This window comes from Myxocyprinus asiaticus, chromosome 30 (genome assembly GCF_019703515.2).
Source record: "Myxocyprinus asiaticus isolate MX2 ecotype Aquarium Trade chromosome 30, UBuf_Myxa_2, whole genome shotgun sequence".
NCBI lineage: Eukaryota > Metazoa > Chordata > Actinopteri > Cypriniformes > Catostomidae > Myxocyprinus > Myxocyprinus asiaticus.
This window is the reverse complement of record NC_059373.1, coordinates 36614311-36641085: the sequence shown is the minus strand read 5'-3', so window position 1 is coordinate 36641085 and position 26775 is coordinate 36614311. Positions and strand designations below refer to the sequence as shown.

The 26775-nt window shown below is 38.9% G+C and overlaps 1 protein-coding gene across 6 annotated transcripts in view; it reads left to right on the top strand.

Moving 5' to 3' along the window:
- Positions 1-4216: 4216 nt before the first annotated feature.
- Positions 4217-26775, top strand: part of pabpc1b (poly A binding protein, cytoplasmic 1 b) — a 45208-nt gene continuing 22649 nt past the window's right edge. For 5 of the 6 annotated variants that reach the window (XR_007893848.1, XM_051663188.1, XM_051663187.1 and 2 more), the window contains exons 1-3: positions 4217-4906; positions 13628-13821; positions 13955-14070. Coding sequence is in view for 5 of the 6 variants with exons in the window: in XM_051663188.1 (XP_051519148.1) it covers positions 4714-4906; positions 13628-13821; positions 13955-14070 (503 nt within the window). In the remaining variant the exon portion in view is untranslated. Of the gene's footprint in view, positions 4907-6941; positions 6962-13627; positions 13822-13954; positions 14071-26775 lie in introns of those variants that run through there. The other variant, XM_051663189.1, reaches the window with a different exon arrangement.

Genomic DNA, 26775 nt, shown 5'->3' with positions numbered 1-26775 from the left:
GACAATCAGGATGTGTCACACCTCCTGCTACCTATTGACCTTTTCTTGGCCTTTTTTGTGCTGTGAAATATCAGTATTGAAATTAAGGGCTTATCAGTCTCTCTACATACATAATCAGGGGTTTAAATAGTACTTTTCTGACCTTTAATCAAAGTTAACTGTTATGAACAATTGCTAACCATATTTGTGCTCTGTAAAAACGGTGAGCAGAGGCTGAATTTGTTCACACAAACATTTGTTTGTGTGATGTTTTATTAAAAGCTACAGAATGTGTCGACCACTGTGCCGAGCAACACAGCTTGAGAGTGATTCATCGCTACTTAAGGTGGCTCTGATCAACGTTCGTTCATTGGTAAACAAAACTTTTATTTTAAATGACTTCTTCACTTCTCATGCTTTGGATTTTTTGTCACTGAATCATGGATTAAGCCTGGCAAGTTAAGTCTGTTTACTGAGCTGGTGCCACAGGATTGTAATTTTTTTAATTCCCCTTGGTTGTCTGGTCGTGGTGGGGGACTAGTGACTTTTATCATTGTCGCACCTTACCCACAGGTGCCTACTGCAGCTTCGAAGTGCAGCTGTTTCAAATTGCCTTGGTTAATCTTATTGTGTTTGTCGTGGTGTATCGTCCTCCTCAACAAAATAAGAATTTTCTTAATGAATTTGCTGAGTTTGTCAGGGAAATGGTCACCATTCATGATAGGATTTTAATTTGGGGGGATTTTAACATTCATATATATGCTGTGACTCTTAGCCACTATCAAAAGAGTTTTTAAACCTGATTGACTCATTTGACTTTCTTCAGTGAGTGTCTGGCCCAATGCATTCTCAGGGCCACACTCTGGATCTGATTTTATCTCTTGGTCTATCCGTCTTGGACATTGAAATTAACCACACAAGTTTTTCAGATCATATGCCTATATTGTTTTCTATACCTCTCTCTGGACATACCTACAGAAATCCACCCCTGGCTCGTTGGACCCGCACCTTCTCTTCACGGTCAAGTGAAGAGTTTTCTACAGCTTATTTAGAAGTATGTACTTCACAGGACATGGAATCTTCATTGCACCACTTAGATACTGATGAACATCTAAGCTTTTTCAACTCTGCTTGCACCAATATTTTGAAATCTATTGCCCCATTAAAGGCAAAAAAAACCTAATCCAGTACCTTGGCATAATGACACCCGTTCCCACAGACAGGCCTATAGAAGAGCGGAACATAAATGGAAAAAGGACAGATTACAGGTCTCGTATGAAATCCTGAGAGACTCTCTTTTTTCTTTTCAGAGGGCCGCTATGGCTGCTAAGTGCAAATATCTTTCAGAGCTAATTACAAAAAATAGTCACAGACCTAAAATTCTTTTTTCCACCATAGACTCTGTTCTCAACCCCACTGTAAATCTCTTCCCTGAGACATCTGTCTCTCTTTGTGAGGGCTTTGCAAGGTTTTTTGATAAGATCACTGGTATAAGATCTCAGATGTTTCCTTCTGTGTACACCTTGTCTGATGTCCTTCTATGCTTCACTACATGGTCTGCTTTTGAGCCCATTAATCTGCATACTCTTAATGAAATTGTTGAACATTTAAAGCCTACTATGTGCCCTCAGGATGTTATTCCCCCACACTTCCTTAAACAAATCATTGATGTTGTCGGCCCTGGACTTTTGTGTGTCATCAACAAATGTCTCCACACTGGAACTGTACCCGATTGCCTTAAACATGCTACAGTGTCGCCATATCTTAAAAAAACAAATCTGGACCCCACTTCCCTGACCAACTTTCACCCTATCTCCAACTTGCCTCTTGTTTCTAAATCTTGGAGAAAGTGGTATTAATTCAACTACAATCTTTTTTGTCTGATAACTCTATTCATGAAATATTCCAATCTGGCTTTAAAGCTTGTCACAGTACTGAATCTGCTCTCTTATGAGTTTCAAATGACATCTTACTAATCACTGATTCTGGGAAATCTATGGCTCTGGTCCTGTTAGATCTTAGCTCTGCCTTTGATTTGGTTGATCACAATATTCTTCTATCTCGACTGGAGTCATGTGTGGGCCTTTGGGGCACAGTGTTGCAGTGGTTTTGTTCATACCTAACTAATAGGAGGTTTGCTGTCCGTCTTGGACATCATTCTTCCACTGATTTTCATCTAAGTTGTGTTGTTCCACAGGGCTCAATTCTTGGACCTGTATTGTTTTCTCTATATATGCTTCCTCTGGGCTTCATTTTTAACAGATACGGAGTGTCCTTTCATCTCTACGCTGACGACACCCAAATTTATCTCCCTTTAAAGCGTGACAACAAACATGCCTTACAGCCCATATTAGACTGTTTAGACGAACTCAAATTATGGCTTACGAATAACCTTTTAAAGCTGAAGGAGAGTAAAACTGAAATCATCCTTTTTGGCTTGAATAACAACAGTGCATGTGATTTTGACCAAGACTCTCTCTCACTTTACAGGACCATGTGCGCTAGGAACTTGGGTGTTCTGTTTGACAGCAACCTTAAATTTGATGAGCAGATAAGCACTGTGGTAAAATCATGTTTTTATCGTCTTCGTTTGTTAACTAAGGTTAAGCCATTCTTGTCATTTAGCAAGTTTGAAACAGTGATCCATGCTTTTGGTACTTCTCACCTGGATTACTGTAACTCGCTTTACATTTGTGCCCCTCATTGATCTATTTCACGCCTTCACCTTGTTCAAAACGCTGTGGCTAGTCTCCTTAAGGGGAAATGCAAATTTGAGCACATCACACCAGTCATGATTTCATTGGACTGGCTACCTGTTAAATTTAGAATTGATTTAAATTTTTATTGTTTGTATTTAAATCTCTCCATAACCAGCCGCCACAGTACTTAGCTGACTTGCTGCACCCGTACACTCTGTCGAGATCTCTTAGATCTGGTGAATCTGAGATGCTTTGTGTTCCCAGGTCTAAACTTAAGAATAGTGGTGATCGTACTTTTGCTGTTGTTGAACCTAGGCTATGGAACAGTCTTCCAGCACATATTAGAACTGCCTCAACTATCTCGGTTTTTAAAACTAAATTTAAAACGTATCTGTTTTCCTTGGCTTTTAACATTTCTTGACCTTTTTTTTTCTTTCTTTTTTTTCTTTGTAAGTTTATTGTTTATTGTTATTACATGTCTTGATTGTCTTTTTATATAGTGTGCAGCACTTTGATAAACCTCGGTTGATTTTAAATGTGCTATATAAATAAACATTGATTGATTGTGTCTGCAGTTGTGAGATTAAAGTGAAAATGGCACAGCCAATATCAGCACATATTCAGATCTGCACGGCAGTTGCCTAAACATGTTGACCAACACAGAACCCATGCATGAAAAGATTTGCTTTAAAATGTTTTAAATACTATCCACAAGTTTGAATATATTTGTAATGCACTGTAATGACCATGGATTTGAGTGTAATGTGCATGAAGTTCAAAGTGAAATTGATGGCGTCTCAGCTCAGTTTGTTTTTTAGCAAGGTCTATGACTCCCCCTGATGGTCGAAAAGACAAATTATGTTCTTTATCATCACAGAAAAAGTAGTTATCTACAGGCCGAGTATTTGTGTACTTGAATAGAGTTATGAATTATGGCTTTACATTTTCAAGTGTTGTGAAAATGTTAAATAAATGACTGTTTAAAATTTTGAAAAAGTTAGCAAAGTGTACTTGCATTAAATTATCCCCTATTATGTCCTGCTTGATCAGGCCAGTTATCACTCTTAAATTCAAAGACCCATTATTCTTGGGGTTGAAGTGAAGTCAGTAAGTAGAGATGAATTAAGACATGAACAAAATGGTTAGTATAATTATTACTGAATATCTTAGAATGTACCATATTATTCAACATAAAGCTAGCTAGTGGTCAGACATTAGTCATTGGCGTTCTCACAATTTATTCAACTAATTTAAAAGCTTAATATTATATTTTTAAGCTTAAATATTAAATCAAATTTAACTGAATTGTCGGAAACCGTCACGGAAAGAAAATACCAGTCATTTTGTTATTCGGTGTGCGTCCCAGATATCAACAACCGTTCATCGTTACAAAAGCTGATTGGACATATCCGCAAACTCCAACGTTATTATCCAATCATCATCAAATCCGTTGAACATCTGTTGCGCGTGCACAGTGACATGCGCAAGTGCAGTGGATGACGTTACTGCGGGTATATATTTGACGGCTCTCCCCGCCCCTCTACTCCCGAAACCCCCGGCTGTTAGAGCTGTGTGAGTGCGTGTGTGCTCCAGAGCTTGCCTCGGCACACATTATATAAAAAAAATAAAAAATACAAAAAAAAAATATTTTAAAACTTTTAAAAACTCCAAAAAATTAATTCCTTTTTTCTTTTTAAATAAAAATCGGTGAAGCTGAAGGCCGAGAAACATCGCAACAAACCCGAAGAAAATAACGGACGTCTGTGAGCTCGCGGAGGCCTTGCGGTTGTGCTTGATAAGTTGGTTTCGACATTTTTGCGTTTTAAAACTTAAGTTGCCCTTAATATTCCCGATTTTAAACGAAGAACCAAACACTTTAGTCGGTTCCGTGTCGAATTCATTTCAGCGACGGTTTTAAATGGAAAAAAATAGGCTTTGAAATTAGCTTGACAGCTAACTGTTTTCTGACGTAGTTGAGTTCACGCGCTAGCGCCGCAAAACCGGTCAAAATCCTCCGCCTGCGACCGAAGAGAAAATGAACCCCAGCGCTCCTAGTTACCCCATGGCCTCACTGTATGTGGGGGACCTGCACCAGGACGTGACTGAAGCCATGCTCTACGAGAAGTTCAGCCCGGCCGGGGCCATCCTTTCCATCCGGGTGTGCAGGGACATGATCACCCGCAGGTCGCTCGGCTACGCTTATGTCAACTTTCAGCAGCCTGCAGACGGTGAGTGTGCTGCATATGATGCGTTTTACAGTGATGTCATGGTGAAAATTACATTCAGTGCTGCGTTTGGCTCCTGCTAGTATGCCGGTACATTGCACATATTGTTAAGCTCATAAAGTGACAATATCCTGCTCGACAGATTCCCCTCTTAAGCCTTGATGTAGTGGGGTTATCAGTCGATTTGTGTGTATTGATCGATTGATTGGAGTGATGAATGCGTGCATGCAGCATGGTGTATTATGACAGCGTCGGCTTGCATGCATGTCATCGTAATTAGGGCGTGGGTGGAGCAGAGAGTGTGCAGCCGAGATAAATTCTGTTATCACACCGGAAGCTGTCAAGTTTGACAGGGATGTGCCTTGATCGCATTGAATATGGTTTTTGCCATGCAATACTGTGGTAATGTTATAAGGTTCAAGAGGCCACGACTTGACGCTCTTTTCTCATTCAAATCCGCATTCATCTGTCATATATAGGCACATTTCTGGTTCGTGTTACATCTGGCAAACCTGTAATAGCAGCATTTGGGAATGATATCCATTATTCAAATCAGTAGCTTTTAATTAATGGTGCACTCAGTAATTTTTTTCCCCCATTAAAGAAGTTTTACTCCTTAAGAAATGAATTTGTAATTTTGAAACATGTATAAAATCATGAGCACTCGCATGAGATGAGGGCTTTCGTCATTTCAGTAATCTTATAAAGCTGTTTTATTCTACATGAAGAGGGTCCGCACATGGGGGCTGCCATGTTGGAATCACATGATCAGCCGAACTCTACTCATTTATTATCAGTAACTGCCTTGTTATTGGACACTTTCACTCATGTATTAATCATGGCTGAATGTGAAAAGTGAATTTCTACAATGGCATCTTTAACTGAAAATTTGTTTGAATGATGCTGCATCCACACCACTAGGTGTCACTGTAAGTCTAAGATGACATGCACAAAAAGTTACTGAGTGCACCTGTAATTAGCGAGCAGTTCCAGGTTAAAAGATTAAAACTTTAAGAAAAAGATTATTGGCAGCGGCCCAGTAATTCCATATCAGTGCATCTCTTCCCTTTTTTTTTGTTTTTTTTTTTGTTTGTTTTTTTGTTTTTTGTTTTTTGTCCAGATCTATGAAATAAATAAATAAAATATAGCTAAAATGCAATTCAAACAAAATAATTACATAAACCTTTATTCTATCAATTTCTGAGTTCAAAATCATTTTGGTATTTTATTTCCTGGGGCTTAAAGTAAAAAATGTCATGTGATGTAACCATCCAGAAATCATAAAAAGTCTCAAAAGTTGAAATTGTTAAAAAAAAATAAAAAAAAATGTTGGCATTAGCAGTGCAGAATAATGTTTTATTCATATTTCTAAAAAATAAATAAAGCAGTGAAACAACTGTTTAAAAAAAATTGTGAATATTTGAAAAACTTCTGTCCACCAAATCAAAGTCATGTGATACAACCAACATGTAGGTTCCCATTTTGCTGTTTGTTTAAAAAAAAACAACGGAGGACCGCTTTTGTCCCTCATGACTGCATGTAAACTTAAAACATTTTTTTTTTTTAACACTTTTAAATGTGTTATTTTGACATTTTTATACAAAGACACATTTTGTTCAGTTCAAGTGGTGTTGACACGAAAAAGTAGATATAAGAGAATAAGTTTATATTTGTAATCTAGTGTGCTTTTGTATGAATTACAGCTAGTAGGGGAAAAAGTATAATGGCAAAAACAAAATTTTAATTAGCTTAAGCAGACTTGTGTCTTTATAATTTAAAGCTACCGCATACAAGCCATAGCCTTAAACAAAATAAAACTGCCTGTTATATACTATCATATAGAGTGCAGGTATACATACAGGCTTTACAGCAATAAACACAGCTGACTCGCCGAGTTCTAACAGCTGTTATAAATAAATGTACGCTATAGCCCGTGTGATCGGTAAATTCATAACTTACCTTAGTCTTGTATTGATGATGGATGACAGAAGACTGACTGTAGAGAAACAAAGTGCTCTGTGACCCTCAACTTATTATTAGGATTTGTTCTTGCAGATGGTAAGTTCACACTTTTTTTTTTTTTTTTTTTTTTTTTTTTTGAAGTGCATCCTTTTTTGTGGGGAAAGAATTCAATGCTATTCAATGGCTGTGCATCATTTCTTATTTCTGACTATATTATTAAGCTATTTAATTGTGTTCGAGCCAAACCAAGTGATCACCATCCTCTGTGGCACAACAACATTCAAAGGCTCATCGTTCTCCCTCTCCCCCGCCGCTAAATGATGATTGAAATTAGGGCTGCCCTCAGTAGTCGACCAAACGTTAGTTGATGAGAAGAGTCTTGGTCGACCAAGTTTTGATTGGTCGGTTGGTAACAGAAAAAAGAAACTCCACAGGAAGTGGCGAAGTCACGCAGTCAGTGACGGACAGACATGATCGTTTACGTGGCTGGTCCACGCGATAATTATGTCGGGCAGGAAATCCAAAGTATGGGATCATTTCGAGAGGGTAAAGGATGACCCCACGAAGGTGACATGCAAAATCTGCAGGCAAATGTTCGCTTATCATTCATCAACCTCAAACGTGGCTTATGATTTGAAACAAGTAGCCTAAAGTTAGCCACTTAGCATGGCCACTCGCTCTAACGTTAGATAACCTAGATAAATATGAGCTATTAGGATTATCCAAGTGTTCGTGGGGAGTGGGGAAGCTAAATTAGTACCTTGCTTACTGCATGTTTAACTTAATATGCATTTCTCTCTATGAATTAACAAAATGTTCAGACTAGGGATGCACCGATCTGATACCTGGATTGGTATCGGGTATCTGTCCGACAATCCTGATCCAAATCCAATACTGTGTGTTAGTCATGTTCGTTACTGTCAAGCTCCAAAAATGAAATAAAAGAACATAAAAACACCATTAAAGTAGTTCATATGACTCGTGCATTTTATTCAAAGCCACTTGAAGATGTGTGATAGCTCTGTGAATCACAAAAGGCTATGTTTAATAAGTAAATCTATAATATGCACGTGCAGCGCCAGCACGTTACTGAATGGCGCTGCTCTGTTTATACACACACTTGCGGCTATTTTTAGCCTTCACATGGTGCGCAATATTTGAGCGCTACTCAAGAACAGCAGCTCCGATGTAGATGCTCGGTAGTTCGGTTCACTTGTACCAGAATTTGAACAAGAAGCGAATTAAACTGTGAACTTGCCTACAAACAGACACATACAGGACTTCCTGGAGAGTTCAGAATGTCAAAAAAGCGTGAGGGTTTTAAAAAGTGCACAATTTAAATATATTATTGTTGTATTTAAAATTAAGTCAATAATAATAATAATTTATAATGTTGGCTTGACAAAGCCAACATACAGTTCTACTATTTAGTGATGATCTTCTTCTTCTGAGCCAAAATTTAAACAGTATCTCCTCCTAGAGCTTTCAAGCTACAAACACCAAACTCACCACAAACCTTCAGACTGGTCTGACTCGGGTTGCTTTCTTTTTTCTAACTGATTGGACTTCCGGTATTTCCGTATAGGACTTCCGAACAGGACTGATTTTAAATTGACTCCCATTCAAGGTGTGAACTTTTCCCTGTAATAACTCCTTTAGAGGATTCAATCTACTTCCTATCACTCCACCACTCACACTATCTATCTATCACTCCATCTCTCTTTTCTATCTTTCCATCACTCCACTCTTTTTATTCTTTCTTTCACTCCATCACTTTAACACCCTAGCAACTGCATACAACCTAGCAAACATTTAGTGCACCCTAGCAACCAAAACCCATTGACTGCCATTCAAAATGGCTTAGATGGATATCTCCTGATCAGAATGTCCTACAGACATGAGAGTTGGCTTGTTTGAATTGGGTGAGCAATCAGTCTTCAAGTATCATCATGGAAACTACTTAGCCACGCCCTAGCAACCATTTAGAGCACCCTAGCAACCAAACCCCTTTGACTTCCATTTAAAATCGCTTAGATGGGTATCTCAGGATCATAATGTCGTAATGTCGTAGAGACTTCATTGTTGGCTTGTATGACTCAGAACAGCAAGCAGGCTTCTTGGTATCACACTGGCAACTGCCTAGTAACCACATGGGCTTACCCTAGCAACCAAGTAACAAATTACATATCTCTGCACCAGAACATCGTAGAGACTTCCGGGTTGACTTATTTAACTCAGGATGGCAAGGATCCATGTTAAGTATCACCTTGGTAACTGCCTAGCAACCAGATGGGGTTACCCTAGCAACCATTTTGCCATTCAGAAAAACAAGCAAATGGTAGGGTTGCATAGGACTTCTTGCAGCTTGCTGTCTGTCTGTATGATGTTCCTTCTGTCTGTCTGACTATAAGACCTTCAAACTTCCAACTCTTCAAACTATTTTAAACTTTCAGTCAAGGCTTTGTCAAGCCAACATAACATTTGTCTTCAAACTTTACTATCTAGTTATTATTATTGTCGTTAGTATTTGTTTACAATTTATAACAATATTTAAGTTGAAAGGGTTCCAAAAAATAACTGTGTGAATGAAAAGTGGACTGATGTCTTACAACTAAATTGAACAAAAAAGAGATCTGAATCCTTTAAGTCCAGATACAAGTTGAAAAAATTAAAAAATTAAAAAAATAAAAACTTATTTTCTACTGAAGACTGGAATTACTGTTAATTTTGCTGCTACATTATCCAGTATACTAGTTAATAATAAAGTGTTTCTTAATAAACTATACATTTATATTGAAATAATGTGTAGTTAGAGGTTTGTGTTTCTTTACTTATTAAAGAGTACTCCCTATTAGTTCCACACGATAATGTAAAGATATTCTAAACTGATTATGCAAAAAAACAACACTGTATTGGATCGGGATTGGTATCGGCTGATACTGAGATTTCCGATATCGGAATCGGAAAAAGAGGTATCGGTGTATCCCTAGTTCAGACAGTCTCCTTGCTGGTTTTTTCCGACACATTCAGAATCATTAACGCTTTTGCCGGTGTCGCTGTGGCTCGCTTCGTGCGTGCGCTTGTAAAATTTATATTTTAAAGGCTCATTATTACGGTTTAGTATTTCTCTAATGTAGAACTGTGTTAGCAGTGTTACTTATAACATTCTTTCTCAGCCCTGGAACTCAAACCATTTTCTGATGCCCCCCCAAAAAATATTTATTTAATTAAATTAATATCATAAACGTGTGACAACTAGTCGACTAATGACTTTAACTAACGACTATTAGTCAACTGGGAAAATCTTTGGTCGGGGGCAGCCCTAACTGAAATTTGTAGAGCTACACCAGCATCATGTAAATAAGATTTCATGATGATCAAGTTGGTAATACTTCTCAATAGCTCATTCTTGATAACCGTTTTATAACTTTATTTTCTGTATAGCGCACAGCAGTTTCTGCAGCAGAATTGCTTTTTTGTAAAAGCACAAGTGTTGTTTCCTGCAAAAGATTCGGTGTGTGTGGTGTGCATCAGGCATTATTTGTTATTGTTATTTCGCCCAAAAATGAAAAATCTCTCATCATTTATTCACCCTCATGATATCCCAGGTATATATGACTTTCTTTCTTCACCAGAACACATATGAAGAAAAATAGAAAAATATCTTGGCTCAGTAGGTCCTTAAAATGCAAGTGGCTGGTGATCCAACTTTTGAAGCTCCAAAAATCACAGACAGTCAGCATAAACATCATCCATATGCAAGGGTGTAGATTTGGCTTGAACGTTGGGGGGTTGCAGCGTGAAGCATTTACATGTTTCCATTGATCATGGTATAAATAATGGGGGGGTTGTGCTTGCTTGTTTTGATTAGTGGGGGTTACCTTCCCCCCCATTCTCCCCCGGAATCTACGCCCCTCTCCATGTGACTCCAGTGGTTAAATTACTGTCTTCTAAAGCAACACGATCGCTTTTGGATAAGAACACAAATGCACCATTGTGAAAAACAGTCAGATACAAATACAGATCTAAACCAACAAAGCTTCGCTGCGTCCGAAACCACATTCTGTCACACTATGTTCTGTATTTGATGGACGTATTATCTGCTGTCAAAACATTACGTTCTTTTAGGAATGCAAGCAAGTAGTATGAATACATTTCTGACATACTTCATCCTGGGACGTGGGCATTGGTGACCCGAATATATGACGTAAGGAAAAACAACCACGAAAACTGTCTGCTCAAGCACCATTTAAGCACAAGGAACAATTATCTTTGTATATGTAGCACTTACAGTTGAGAAGAGCCGTCCGACTCGCGATTCACTGCCATTCTTTTAAATCCAGCTTTTTGAACGTGACGTCGCCTCAGCTCCCAAAGGATTATGGGAGCGTTCAGTGTCCAGTTGATCCGCACTTCAGAATCTCACCAGAAATAGTGAATGCTGTGGATTCGGACATACTACTCCATTGGCATAATGTTTTTGGCATACTATATCCACCTTATTCCTACATCCTGTGATGCTTTGCACGAATGTTAAGTTGTAGTTGCATCATACGTACAGGAAGTTTTTCTTTGCAGTGTTGATCATTCATTCATACTTCTAGATGTGTGAGCACAGCCTGACGGAGCTTAATAAGGACAATATACGGATAGCCATATAGCCTTTAATAGAGGTTTGGGAGGACAATTTAAAGTGGCCTCAGGATGTATGTAGAGCTACGAATCACACGTTATCCCTGACCTCTGTAAGGGCATCGTAATGTGTTATATCCTAAACGACTTGAGCAAACATAATACTTTTCTGACCAAGACCTTGTTTATAGCTGGTATTTGTTTTATTCAATGATTCAAAATAAAATGACTCACTTTTTGACTCGCATCTTAACATGTCTCTGTTTATTGACTGATCGCACATTACATGTTGGTCTTGTACGTCTGTTTCTCAAACCATTTTTAACATTTGCTGTAACACTGCCATTTACTGGATTCTTCAAAAACAATAGGTATTGTAATTAATGAACATCACCGTGTTAAGCTGTATCTCGGGTGATCCGATCACATGTGGTCAGGCGAGACGCGTCCCTGTTGGTCGCACGGATGCATATCCTGTGAGCGCTTGTGATTGTTTTTTGAGGGGAAAAACAATCATAAATTAATAAACCAGAAAAATGTCACAAAAGACAAAGTATGGGAAAAATGGTGCACCAGGTACAGCTCAAATTTCATCTATTGTAAGTGCACACGAAGATACTGAAGAAGAGCTGTAAAGATCTCTACATGTATATGTAAGCTATTTTTCAGATCGGACAGTTATTTCCTTTTTATAGCCATGTCACTAGAGTCATGAACAGCTTAAACTCTTGATTTAGCGTAGCGGTTGATTGACAGATAAGGAGTGGCTGTTCACTGTATCTCGGACGGTGTTTACAGCGTTTCAGATGCATTTTTGACTAACACCGTTTGTGTTTTGTGATTTGATCATTTCCCATTTACACCTGTATATAGTGCTGATCACTTGTCATCGGATCATCCAAATCACATCCTAATACCAGCTGAAAACGGGGTCTAAATGACCACTGTCTACATTAGCGAATGCTACAGAACGACTTCTGGCGGAAGTTCATCCCATATCCGTTTCCCCTGTAAGACCCCCAGGAATAAGGTGGATACTAGGGAAGTATGGATATTCAGACACCGCACTTCTGTACAGCGTTCCCCCTACTCAGTTGTAAACAGCGCTGCTCTTCCAGGTGTGTCGCACATGCTTCAGTTCTCACGTGAACATGCGATTACGTCACATGCGCATACCGCTGCTGACCGGAAGCGAAGCTTTAAAAAGTACTTAAATATTGATATTTTTGCACCAAAAGCGATCCTGTTGCTTTAGAAGACATTAATTTGGAGGCGTATGGATGATGTTTATGCTGACTGTCTGTTTTTTTTTTTTGGAGCTTCAAAAGTCAGATCACCATCCACTTGCATTTTAAGGACCTACTGAACTGAGAAATATTTCTGTTTTTCTTCAAATGTGTTCTGGTGAAGGAAGAAAGTCATACACACCTGGGATGGCATGAGGGTGAGTAAATAATGAGATCATTTTAATTTTTCGGTGAACTATCCCATTAGCACTGGTGCCGAAAAAGTACACTCTGCTTCGCCGTGCGGTGTGAAACAGGCTTTTAGTGCTAAAGGGTCATGCGCAACCTTTCAAATTTAGATCAGACAGATTAGTATTCTTTCAATATTCTATCCAAATTTGCATCCATTACTGTATTTTTTTCCCCCCCATGTTTTAGGTAATTCTTTTAAATTCAGATGGGTTGCATCTGTTTTACTTCATGGTTGCTTTGTTTAAAGGGTTTGAAAGTAGTTGGAGTTTGGGGGAAAAATGCCCCTGAAGTTGGCAGTAATGCCACCATTATTCAAAATGTGAGGACATAAATGTCCCTTTAATTCTTGTTTTTTTTTTTTTTGTTGTAACATTTCACTTCTTAATTCAATTGTAGGCCTAGTCAATTATTTATGTAGAATTTATGAATGATTCAGTTGTTGCAAAACCTTTTGTATTTTTAATAAATCATTTTAAATCATTTTGTTACAAAAAATAATGCTCTCAAAAGTGAAAAAACAAAAAACCTGCAAATCAATTCTGTCTCTTAATACAAAATATTGCCCCTAAAGTTAGTTTTTGAACTTGGCTTAGGATATATTTCAGTTTCTGTTCAGGTTTGATGAGTCATAATTACTTGTTCTCATTTCCAGCTGAACGAGCTCTAGACACTATGAACTTCGATGTCATCAAGGGCAGACCTGTCCGCATCATGTGGTCTCAGCGTGATCCCTCTTTGAGGAAGAGCGGTGTTGGAAACATATTTATTAAGAACCTGGATAAGTCTATCGATAACAAGGCCCTTTATGACACCTTTTCTGCCTTTGGAAACATCTTGTCGTGCAAGGTAAGACTCAGACATGTTTGTAAAGGTGGATTGCTGTGATTTGATGAACGTGTAAAATTGTACATGAATTCTATGAAATGTTGAACAGTGAGTGCACGACTTTATGCTTTTGCTTGTGATGTCATTTCTCAAGGTTGTTTGTGATGAGAATGGCTCAAAGGGGTACGGCTTTGTGCATTTTGAGACCCAGGAAGCAGCTGAAAGAGCCATCGAGAAAATGAATGGCATGTTGCTGAATGACCGAAAAGTGTAAGTGAGTTTGTAGCTTTGCCTTAAACTATTAGGTTGAATGATAAATGCTGAAAAAACATTAGAAGTTAACAAACTTGAAGTGGTGTGACTAACTGACTTGATTTAGGCTTGAAGTGTGGAGGGATTGGACCAAGTGTAATGCAGCAATAAAGAGGGCAAAAAATATTGAGTATTGATGATGCATTTTTAATGATCTTGCTCATGATTAAAGGGTTAGTTGACCCCAAAATTAAAATTACCTCATGATTTACTTAACTTTAAGCCATCCCATAACTTTCCAATGCATGTAAATGGGTGCCATCAGGCTGCTGGCTGTTTTACAGTCCAAAAGGCATATTTAGGCAGCATAAAAGTAATCCACACGACTCCAGTCGATCAATTAATGTCTTCTAGCAAACCGATAGGTTTGTGTAAGAAACAAATCGATAATTAAAATGTTTTGGTTAACATATTTTGATTCTTATATATAATACAGGATAAACAAAATATATATATTTAGAATCAACTTTTAACCCCCATTATTTCCCTTTCCCCCTCCCAAACCCCAACCCCACCCTGTCCCTCAACAAATATCCTTGTGGTCAAAGCCTGTGTTACACACACATAAACAAACAAACAAAAAAAGAATTACTTGAGAAAAGAAAACTATAAAAATCAACAAATAAAGAGGAGAAAAGAAATTCCACAAAGGATACAATTCACAATTTAAACCACAATCATGTTTCTCTCTACATGATCCTCACCAAGAGCCCTCCAGAAAGGTCATGTATTTGTCCCATTTCTTACCATATGCCACCCTGCCCAATTCGGTGAACCATTCTTGAAATGAGGGACTTCCATCCTCTAAGAATTATTTGTCTGCCAGTCTTTACGCTAGTTTGGAACCAGCTTTTAGTATGTTTGTCACCTACTTTAATAACTGCCCCATCAACCAATATACATAGTCTGGGGCAGAATGAAATTTGAGTATCTGAAACCTTGCAGATACAATTCTGGACTCTCAACCAGAATTCTTGAATCTTAGCACAGAACACCAGGGCATGGGCTATGTCTCCATCCTCCAACTGACATAGTCAACAGGTAGGTGTGTCTTTTAAACCAAGCCTAAACAATATAGAGGGAGTCCAGTAGAAACTATGCAAAATCTTAAACTAAATAAGGCATACCCTTGCATCCCTAGACATGGTTTTAATTTTTTAAAATTAAACTCCCCATCCTCCAAACCAAGTTCAAATCTCTTTCCCATAACCTCTTAAGAGCAGTTAAGGCTCCATCACCAAGATTCTGAATCACCATGACCCTTTCCAAAGGTTGTGAGCACCATACAGAGGGTGTCTGCAGCTTTAGGGGGCTGAGTACTACCAGAAAAATTTTACAAAGTATATGGCGTAACTGTAAATAGCTGAGACATAAAAATCTCAAATTGCTGTTATATTTTCAAATGATCTCAAAGCTCCGTTTTCATAAAGGTCACCAAGTGTAGCAACACCCCTCTCCATCCATTTTTTTCAAGCAAAAGGGGGACTTGTTAATACATAATTTTGGGTTCAGCCATATGCTTGAGGAAACATTTAGGCAAGTATCAAAATTGAACATGCGAATGTGAAATAATAGTAAGCAGTTTTAATTCTCTAGGCAATTTGATAGAAAGACTTTGCAATGGTGAGATTGAACAAGCGGTCCTTGCCCCAATGTTGTACTAGGGAGGGGCTCTCTCAGGTGGAAGAGACCAATGAGCCAGGTGTCTGAGACTAAAAGCATAGTAATAAATTTGGAGGGAGGCCTAAACCCAGCCGCGGGCCATGCATTTTAAGTCTAGGCCTTAAGTGCGATTCATGCCATTAAGAAAACACAGTTTCACAATGAATAAGACGCCGTATGCCTATCATACATTACGTGGCAGTCAACTAGTAATACCAACTGACATTTTAAAAACGCGTCCACGCACGAAAGCCAGAACTTGAAATGAAACCTAATGCTCAAGCAAGCCTAATTTTAACTGCAGCATGACTGTTTTGTGAAATGAATGTCAAAAATCATAATTTTTCATGTGAATCTACCAAGGAGGTCTATAATACCTGGAAAAACATATCTAATAATATTTGCGGTTTAAATGTTGCTTGCAATAAATTGTTTTGTCAGGGTACACAGTTATGCTGCGTTCCATTCAAGTTGGATGTGGGATATTCCTACTTGATATCTCCGACCATAAATGCATTCCATTCCCCGATATTCGGAACTCCAATGTGCTTAGCAGGTGTTTGACTCATTAGTCTCCTAGCAACCCAACTGATAAACAATGCTGCAGTGCTAGCATTTGTGCTTAAGGTGTAGGATTATGAAAAGACATTATAATGTTTTATACACCTGTTTCTGCAGGCGTTTGTTAAACAAGTTTTAATATTATGTAATGTTGAAACCAAATCATTTATCGATATTACTCAGTGAATTTTTATCACTTTGTATATCTCCCTGAGTGTGGACATGTTTGTGTGACATCATGCCCCTGCATCTCGGCGAAATTGGAGGCACGAGCCTACAAGTTGTAATTCTGACTTAAAGATGCATTCCATTGCACTTTTCCTAGTAGGAAGTTGTAAAATCCGACTTTCTGAGTTGAATGGAATGCAGCACTACTTTTCAAAACTTGATCCGACAATGAATGCTCCAGCAGCCTAATTTACACTTAAACTTTGTGAAACAGCTGTCACGCTTTGCTTGTAAGCATCAAGGAATAAATTCTGACTGGATAAACTTTTTTTTCTCTGTTTGTAGATTAATTAAGAGTGGAAAGCGATTAAAAACACATAGGCAAAAAGGTGATTGAGAATGAAGGGATGAAAAATATGTATTTGGCATGTTAGGCCAGTAGAGAAGGCTTTGCTGGCCCTGAGAATTCGCCACTGCCTAAACCTCCTTTGTGGATTGGTCTATGTAACTTACTGAAATGCAACCGAGGTCGTTTACCATTCCAAATAGTTTATTGTAAGAAAGAGGAACTTCTAGAGGGAGAGACTGTAGTAGATAATTGAATTTGGGGTTACAATTCATTTTTATAACATTGACCTTCCACGCCATAGACAAATGTAGTGAAGCCCACCTATCCACATCACATGAGAACCTTTTTATCAATGGGTCAAAATTATCTCCTAACTAAATCTCTCAAATTTTCTGGAAACAAAATGCCTAAATACCTAATGCCTTGCTTGGAGGGGCAATATGCTGTCAAGCAGGAGCTTCCAATTTAGACCAGTTCACCCTGTATCCTGAAAATTGTGAGAGAATTAATAATTTTATGGGGGCTAGACATGCGTAGATCTACTAGGGTTAGAGACAAATAATATATCATTTGTGTAAAGTAGAAGTTTATGCACCAAACTTCCTGCTACAATATCAGGAAAATCATCCTTTTTTCTTATTGCTGTTGCTAATGTTTCCAGGGCAAGACAGAACAATAAAAGGGAGGAAGGACAGCCTTGCCAGGTTCCCCTACCAAGAGAAAAAAAAATCTGAAATTAATCCATTAGTTTGCACTGCTGCAAAGGTTTGTTTATAAAGTAACTTAATCCCCCAATAAAAGTGTTCCCAAACCTGTACGTTTCTGAAATCGTAAAAAATTGTCCCTTTCCACCCTATCAAACGCCTTCCCTGCGTCAAATGAGATGGCAGCAATCTGGGTCTGATCATTTGCTACTGACCACATAATATTTATAAAATGCCTAATATTATCAGAAGAACTATGACCATGAATAAACCCCACTTGATCTATATGTATAATAGATGTAATTACTGTGCTTAATCAGTTAGCCAGACTTTTAGACAATTTTTTTTACATCTAACTGGATCAAGGAAACTGGACAATAACTTCTGCATTAATTTGGGTCTTTATCTTTTTTAAGAATGAGACTGATCAGGACATGCGTCATAGTTGGTGGTAGTTCATCTTTCTTTAATAACTAACGAATGAATTCTAACATAAGTGGAGCCAGTTCTGTGACACAAGGTCTAAAAAATTCTGTGGCAAAACCATCTGGCCCTACCTGTTGGTAATGATTCTATTAAAAGATTGAAGTCTCCACCCAAAACCATATCATGAAGGCTCCCAGCTGCTTGTAGCTTCCGCACAAGATCTATAAAAAAAGTTCTGATCATCAGCGTTGGGTGCATAAATAGTAGCCAAAATAAGATTTTGCCCCTGTATTTCAGCCAAAACAATAATGATTCTTCCTAAATCATCTTCTGATCTTTTTGAGATATTTAAATTGTAAATGCTTACTTATCAATTTGATGACTCCCCTGCTCTTACCCGAACCAGCATTACATCAAACAAAGCCGAGCTGCTTGAATTTTTGCACCAGGAGTGGCATAAAGTCACCCAACAGCAATGTGAAACACTGGTAGAGAGCATGACAAGATGCATGAAAGCTGTGATTGAAAATCAGGGTTTTTTCCACCAAATACTGATTTCTGAACTCTTCCCAAGTTAAAACATTAGTATTGTGTTGGCATGAGGACTTGGAGGCATGAGGACTGCAGATGTTGCCAGGGCAATAAATTGCAATGTCCATACTGTGAGATGCCTAAGACAGCGCTACAGGAAGGACAGGAGATCGTCCTTGCAGTGGCAGACCACGTGTAACAACACCTACACAGGATCAGTACATCCGAAAATCACACCTGCGGGACACGTACAGGATGGCAACAACAACTGCCTGAGTTACACCAGGAACGCAAAATTCCTCCATCAGTGCTCAGACTGTCCGCAATAGGCTGAGAGAGGCTGGACTGAGGGCTTGTAGGCCTGTTGTAAGGTAGGTCCTTACCAGACATCACCGGCAACAACATCGCCAATGGGCACAAACCCACCTTCACTGGACCAGACAGGACTGACAAAAAGTGCTCTTCACTGACGAGTCGTGGTTTTGTCTCACCAGGGGTGATGGTCGGACTCGCGTTTATCGTCGAAGGAATGAGTGTTACACCGAGGCCTGTACTCTAGAGCGGGATCGATTTGGAGGTGGAAGGTCTGTCATGGTCTGGGGCGGTGTGTCACAGCATCATTGGACTGAACTTGTTGTCATTGCAAGCAATCTCAACACTGTGTGATACAGGGAAGACATCCTCCTCCCTCATGTGGTACCCTTCCTGCATGCTCATCCTGACATGACCCTCCAGCATGACAATGCCTCCAGCCATACTGCTCGTTCTGTGTGTGATTTCCTGCAAGACAGGAATGTCAGTGTTCTGCCATGGCCAGCGAAGAGCCCGGATCTCAATCCCATTAAGCACGTCTGGGACCTGTTGGATTGGAGGGTGAGGGCTAGGGCCATTCCCCCCAGAAATGTCTGGGAACTTGCAAGTGCCTTGGTGGAAGAGTGGGGTAACATCTCACAGCAAGAACTGGCAAATTTGGTGCAGTCCATGAGGAGGAGATACACTGCAGTACTTAATGCAGCTGGTGGCCACAACATACACTGACTGTTAACCCCCCCCCCCCTTTGTTCAGAGACACATTATTCCATTTCTGTTAGTCACATGTCTGTGAATCTTTATGTCCATACAAATATGTTATGTTAAATATGTTAAGTTTGCTTAAACACTTTCAACTGCTTTTATTTTCAGCAAACTTAACGTGTGTAAATATTAGTTTTTATAACTGTGACCTTAATAGCCTACCCTCTGTAAGCTGTTAGTGTCTTAATGACCGTTCCACAGGTGCATGTTCATTAATTGTTTATGGTTCATTGAACAAGCATGGAAAACATTGTTTAAACCCTTTTACAATAAAGAACTGTAAAGTTATTTGGATTTTTACAAAACATTTTAAAATACAGTGTCCTGAAAAAGGGACAATTCTTTTTTTTTTGCTGAGTTTATAATGAAGGCCATAGCTTGTCTTGGGCACGTAAAAGTCTTGCATCCGTCCTTGCCGTCAATTTTCATCTCAGCCGGATTAAGCAGTGCGACACTTCTGTTGGTGCAGTAATATTTGACATTCTTTGAATCCGTCCCACTTCACTTGTCGCTTATTCCTCGCTGTCCGTAGAACAAAGTTTCTGTCAGCAGACCGCAAGAATCTTACCTGGATAGATCGGGGTATGTCACCCGCCCCAGGAAGCTGACCGTAAACTCTGTGGATGCTTGATTTCGAGCTGTGTGTCGATCAAATTCGGAATAAGCCCCTCCAAAAACCTCCGTATCTTGACCTTCTTTTCCCTCGGGGGTTTCAACAAAACGAACTATTACGTCTGCTCCAATTTTCCATATCCTCTAGTTTTTCCCACACCCGTTCCACATCAGCCTTGGTAGCAGGCGGGTTAGCCTGTAGCTCTCTTTTGGCCGACTCCAGAGACTCGACCCGTTTTTCAACATCGTCCATTCTTGTGATCAAGGTGAAAAGTTTCACCTCCATAGATGTGATTGCTCGACATATTTCTGCGAAGCCCTCCATGTCGGTTGAGAATTTCGTTGGTGCTATATAAATGTTCAAGAGATCCCGACCTACGTCATGAAGCTCGCTGTCTCTATCGACTGGGCCCCTGCCATCTGCGAGGCACTCATGATCCTGCGAGGCATCCGACATGTGAGAATGTAAGCGCTTTTTAATGTCCCCACAGCCTGACAATTTTTCGACATCCTGTCCTCCCAGCACAGTTTAACAAACAAAACAGTTCTCGCCAGTTAATATTGCTTAAAAGGATAATTGTAGCAAAGTTTAAGTGGAGCTCGCCTTCAAGCGATCAACCCTCTCACAGCGTCACGTGACTCCCCCTCAATTAAAATGTTTTTAACTTTAAATGGTTGCTTATGCCCAGCGCTGTATGAAATGAACCAACTCTCGTGTGACGTTCCACTGTTGTATACAAAGCGTGCTCTTCTCGCATGAACGCGCCATTGCGCTTGCGTCACTGATGCGTTGACTGCTGGCAGGAATATAACAATGTATGCTGCCTAAATATATGCATTTTGGACCATTAAACAGCCAGCAGCCTGATGACACCCATTTACATGCATTGTATGGACAAACTAAGCTGGACAAATTGAGCTGAAATCTGCTTATAAAAATCTTCCCTTCGGTTCTGCTGAAGAAGGAAAGTCATACACTTCTGGGATGGCTTAAAGGTAAGTAAATCATGAGAGGATTTTCATTTTTGGGTGAACTAACCCTTAAAAGAATATGTAATATTGTGAGAACAACAATGATCTTAAAGCATTTTTATTTGGCCTTTAAGTTTCCTAAAGACCGCTTCTTTAGTTTTGTGACCCCTCTTTGTTGAGCAAATTGGGAATGAATGCAGAACTTTTAATGTCAACTCTGATTTAAACTTTAGTAAAAACTGCATTCAAGATGGTAAGTTTGATTCAGTTCTGCGAATCGGTTTAAAGTGTCCATTTCAGTAAATTGTTTGTAACTTTAACCATTTACACCTTGTAATAAGATGCTTTCTGGGTGATCCGATCTCAAGTGGTCAGCGCTGAATACAGGTATAAACAGGGTCTAAAATGTTTTTGTGATCTGATCACAAAACCACACACGGAGGTATTCAAAAATGCATGTGACCACATCGCATTTGAGGTGAATACGCTAATCTGTACTGATGCATACCGGACAGCAGTGAAGCACCACCCCTCACCTGTCAATTAACTGCTGCGCTAAAGCAAGAGTTTAAACTTCACCGGTTATGAGTGGTTTAAAAGGAAATAACCGTCCGATCAGAAAATGTAAAAAAGTTAAAGTTCTTTGGTTTTGCTGATGTCAACATGCAGAGACACAGATGTGAAGTACAAACATCTAAAGCGCCTTTTAATACAGGAAATCCACTAAAATAATGGAGAATTCTGCTTGAAATGTTATGTTTGTGCTTGGATTAAATTTTAGCTGCATCTTGGAGAAACGGCGCAATGTTTATTTTGCACTCTGTGTCTTCTGACTTTGCACTTTATTATCATGCAGTAACACACTGACATATAGTGATTGATGTCGCTATTAAATCAGAGACCCTCCCCTCGAAACCCGAAAACAACTGGTCACAGGAGATGCATTTGAGCGACCCAGGTTTAAACAGTTGTGTCTCGCCTGACCACGTGATTGGGTCACCCGAGACGCATCTTAATACCAGGGGTCTATATACCATGAAGCTCGTTGAACAAACTCAGGGTTCCAGGATTGGTTTGAATTGAGAAAACCAACCCAATCAAGCTTAATTGGTACCATGATGCTGCTCATCAACTTTCTCTATCAACTCATGTTTTGATCCTGAGTTTAAGATATGTTCACACGCATGTGTACATGAATGAGTGACATTTTCAGCGAACAGCAAATCGCGTGAAATGTGAAGGCGAGAGAGAGAGCAATTCACTTCTCGTGAGAGTGTCTGCATTATTTACCTCTCTGCGAAAGGCTTATTATGAAAGTACAACCCCAATTCCGAAAAAAATTGGGACAGTATGAAAAATGCTAATAAAACAAAAAAATGATTTTGTAAATTATACAGTGCATCCGGAAAGTATTCACAGCGCTTCACTTTTTCCACATTATGTTACAGCCTTATTCCAAAATGGATTAAATTCGTTATTTTCCTCAAAATTCTACAAACAATACCCCATAATGACAACGTGAAAGAAGTTTGTTTGAAATCTTTGCAAATGTATTAAAAATAAAAAACGAAAAAAATCACATGTACATAAGTATTCTCAGCCTTTGCCATGACACTCAATTGAGCTCAGGTGCATCCTGTTTCCACTGATCATCCTTGATGTTCCTACAACTTGATTGGAGTACAGCTGTGGTAAATTCAGTTGATTGGACATGATTTGGAAAGGCACACACCTGTCTATATAAGGTCCCACAGTTAACAGTGCATGTCAGAGCATAAACCAAGCCATGAAGTCCAAGGAATTGTCTGTAGACCTCCGAGACAGGATTGTATTGAGGCACAGATCTGGGGAAGGGTACAGAAAAATTTCTGCAGCATTGAAGGTCCCAATGAGCACAGTGGCCTCCATCATCTGTAAATGGAAGAAGTTTGGAACCACTAGGACTCTTTCTAGAGCTGGCCGCCTGGCCAAACTGAGCGATCGGGGGAGAAGGGCCTTAGTCAGGGGGGTGACCAAGAACCCGATGGTCACTCTGACAGAGCTCCAGCATTTCTCTGTGGAGAGAGGAGAACCTTCCAGAAGAACAACCATCTCTGCAGCACTCCACCAATCAGGCCTGTACGGTGGAGTGGCCAGACGGAAGCCACTCCTCAGTAAAAGGCACATGACAGCCCGCCTGGAGTTTGCCAAAAGGCACCTGAAGGACTCTCAGACCATGAGAAACAAAGATTGAATTCTTTGGCCTGAATAGCAAGCACTATGTCTGGAGGAAACCAGGCACCGCTCATCACCTGGCCAATACCATCCCTACAGTGAAGCATGGTGGTGGCAGCATCATGCTGTGGGGATGTTTTTCAGCGGCAGGAACTGGGAGACTAGTCAGGATCGAGGGAAAGATGAATGCAGCAATGTACAGAGACATCCTTGATGAAAACCTGCTCCAGAGCGCTCTGGACCTCAGACTGGGGCGAATGAAAAAACACTATTTACACAGCATAAGGGATCACTGTACAATTATGAAGAAATTAAAGACGTTAACACGGCAAAAAAAATACAGCGGGTGCTGCAAGAGCTCGAGAATTGCTGGAAACAAATTCTGAAGGTGATAAAAATATAAAACAGATGACATATTGATTCGTAAGTGAATTCATATACAGTAGGTCCACAACGAGAACACAGGCTTATTAATTTTAAAAGCTTAAGAACTTGTTGGTAACCATCAAGACCTGGAGCTTTGTTTGATAGTGAGGAAAGTGCTCATCTTCTGTTAATGGTTTTTCTAGTGCTTCTAATTGTATTGGATTTAAAGTAGGTAAAACTGTTATTTAAAAAATCAGTTCTTCTGTCAAGTTCCTTTTTCTCATTGCTGTACAAAGTTTTGTAAAATGCTCAAGTCTCATTTATTTGTTGTGAATTATGGATGAGTTTCTAATTGTTGATATCAGTGTTTTCTCTTTATTTCATTTTGAGCAGGTTGGCAAGATATTTTTCCAGATATGTTATGTTCAAAAAATTCGGATCTTAATCGCTGTTTTTGGAATTGTATTTTTTTTTATTTTTCTTGTGGTTGATTTCTTCTAGCTGATTTTTATTATTTAACTCTTGAAGTGTCTGATCACTGGAATTCTGTGAGTATGTGTTACGTAATAATTTTAATTTGGTTTCCAAGTCCTTTTCTAGTTTGTTCTTCTTTGTTTATATGTGGAGTATGATATTATTTTTCCTCTTAATACTACCTTTGCCGTTTCCCAGAGTGCTGATGCAGAAATGCCTGGTGTATCATTTATTTCGAGGAAGGATGCCCACTCAAAATATTTGTCAAAATCTTCATCCTGGAGTAAAGATATGTTAATTCACTATCTTTGTGGAATTTTGTTTTAATTTTTGTCATTAAGGGTTAGTGTAACTGGTGCTTAATTAGAGATGATAATTGGTTTAATTGCTGTTTTTGATATGTTTGGGATAATGGAATTATTTGTTAAAAAGAAATCTATACATGAGTATGATTTATGAAAACCATAATATTATGAAAAGGTGAGAAATAGAAATAGTTTCTCGAGGTGGGATTGTTTAGTCTCCAGATATCACTCGGGCTAAGCTTATTCATATATTGTTTAATGAATTCTGTGGAGTGCCAAGTTTTAATGTGATCTAAATTATTAGTTTTGTCTAATGTTGGATTAATGGTTGTGTTAAAGTCTCCTATGATGATTATTGATTGTGAGAAATCAGATATTAATGAGGAAAAATTGTGAAAAAGCTTTTCATTGTCTATGTTTGGTCCGTAAATGTTAGCAATAGTCATCCAGGTCTTGACGGTTACCCACCAGAATTTTATAAAAGCTTCTGGTTAACAATTTCACCACTGTTCTTGAGAATGATGACACAAATCAAAGGCAATTCCTCCATACCACAACATATGAACATTAATTTCAATTCAGCTTGAACCAAATAAGGACCCATTCCTCTGCACTAGTTATCAGCCACTATCTCTTATTAACACAGACATGAAAATAATCAGTAAAGCATTATCCACACGCTTAGAATCTGTCATACCATCTCTCATCCACCCCGACTAAATAGGCTTTATCAAAGAAAGTCATTCATCGAAAAATACACGTCACTTATTTAACATTATGAACATCTGCAAACAACAAAATACCAATACAATCATTGTATCTCTTGACACCAAAAAGGCCTTTGATAAAGTAAACTGGCACTCCCTTTACACAACACTGGAGAAGTTTGGGTTTGGGAAGTCATTCATGAATTGGATCAAATCATTATACAGCAAACCAATGTCATCAGTCATCACAAACGGCATCATATCACCACCATTCCAATTACACAGAGGGATGAGACAAGGATGTCCACTCTCTCCACTTCTCTTATTCATAGAGCCCTTAGCTGCCGCCATAAGACAAAATGACAACATAATAGGCTTCACATCCAAAAACACCAACCATAAAATATTACGGTTGACATTCTTCTTTCTCTGCAAAATCCAAATATATCACTTACAGAAGTCATTCAACTTATTACTTATTATTCTATATACAGTATATGTCTATTCTATAAGCTGGACAAAATCTACAATCCTTCCATTACATCGTACATTTGAAAGGACTAGACCACCGGGCATTCCATTTAAAATGGGTAATATTACATACTTGGGCAGACATATTTCCCCCAGCCTCTCAGACTAGTTTAATCTTCACTCCAGCATTAAAAACAACAGAAAATGACCCACAGTGTTGGATGAACCTACAACTCATTCATAGGAGGAATAGCTACTTTCAAAATAGCCATATTGCCAAAAATGAATTACCTTTTCACAGTAATCCCGATACAACCGACTAAAAAATGGTTTGATACATTAGACAGCATAACAAGCAAATTTTACTGGAAAAATAAGAAACCTAGAATTAAACTTTATACACTGCAAAAATGCAAATACCAAGGAGGAGTATCAGCACCAAATTTTCAGTATTACTATTTAGCAGCTCAACTGCAATATTTTTGTGAATGGACTAAGAATGATCACTTTCACTACCCATGGCTAAAATTAGAACAAACTGTATGCAAGGAAATCTCTGTTTCAGACATACCCCATCTTAGTAACACAGCACAACTTATTCCAAAACACAGTTATACAGACAGCATTGACAGCATAGTGGAAAATTAACAAAATAACCAGTTACTCTTGCTCACCATGCACCCACACACCACTATGGCATAACCCAGATTTTACCATAAATAAATCTCCACTTGTTAATAAAAATTGGATAGAAAAAGGTGTCACACATTTACATTATCTCTACATGACAGAATGAATGAACATTACATTTATATAGCACTTTTGACACTACACTCATAGCACTTTACACAGTGAACAGGGGACTCTCCTCAACCACCACCAGTGTGCAGCATCCACCTGGCTGATGCAACAGCAGCCATGTTGTGTGTGAAAATCCCAGGAGATCAGCAGTTATAGAAATACTCAAACCAGCCCGTCTGGCACCAACAATCATGCCACGGTCTAAATCACTGGATCACATTTTTCCCCATTCTGATGGTTGATGTGAACATTAACTGAAGCTCCTG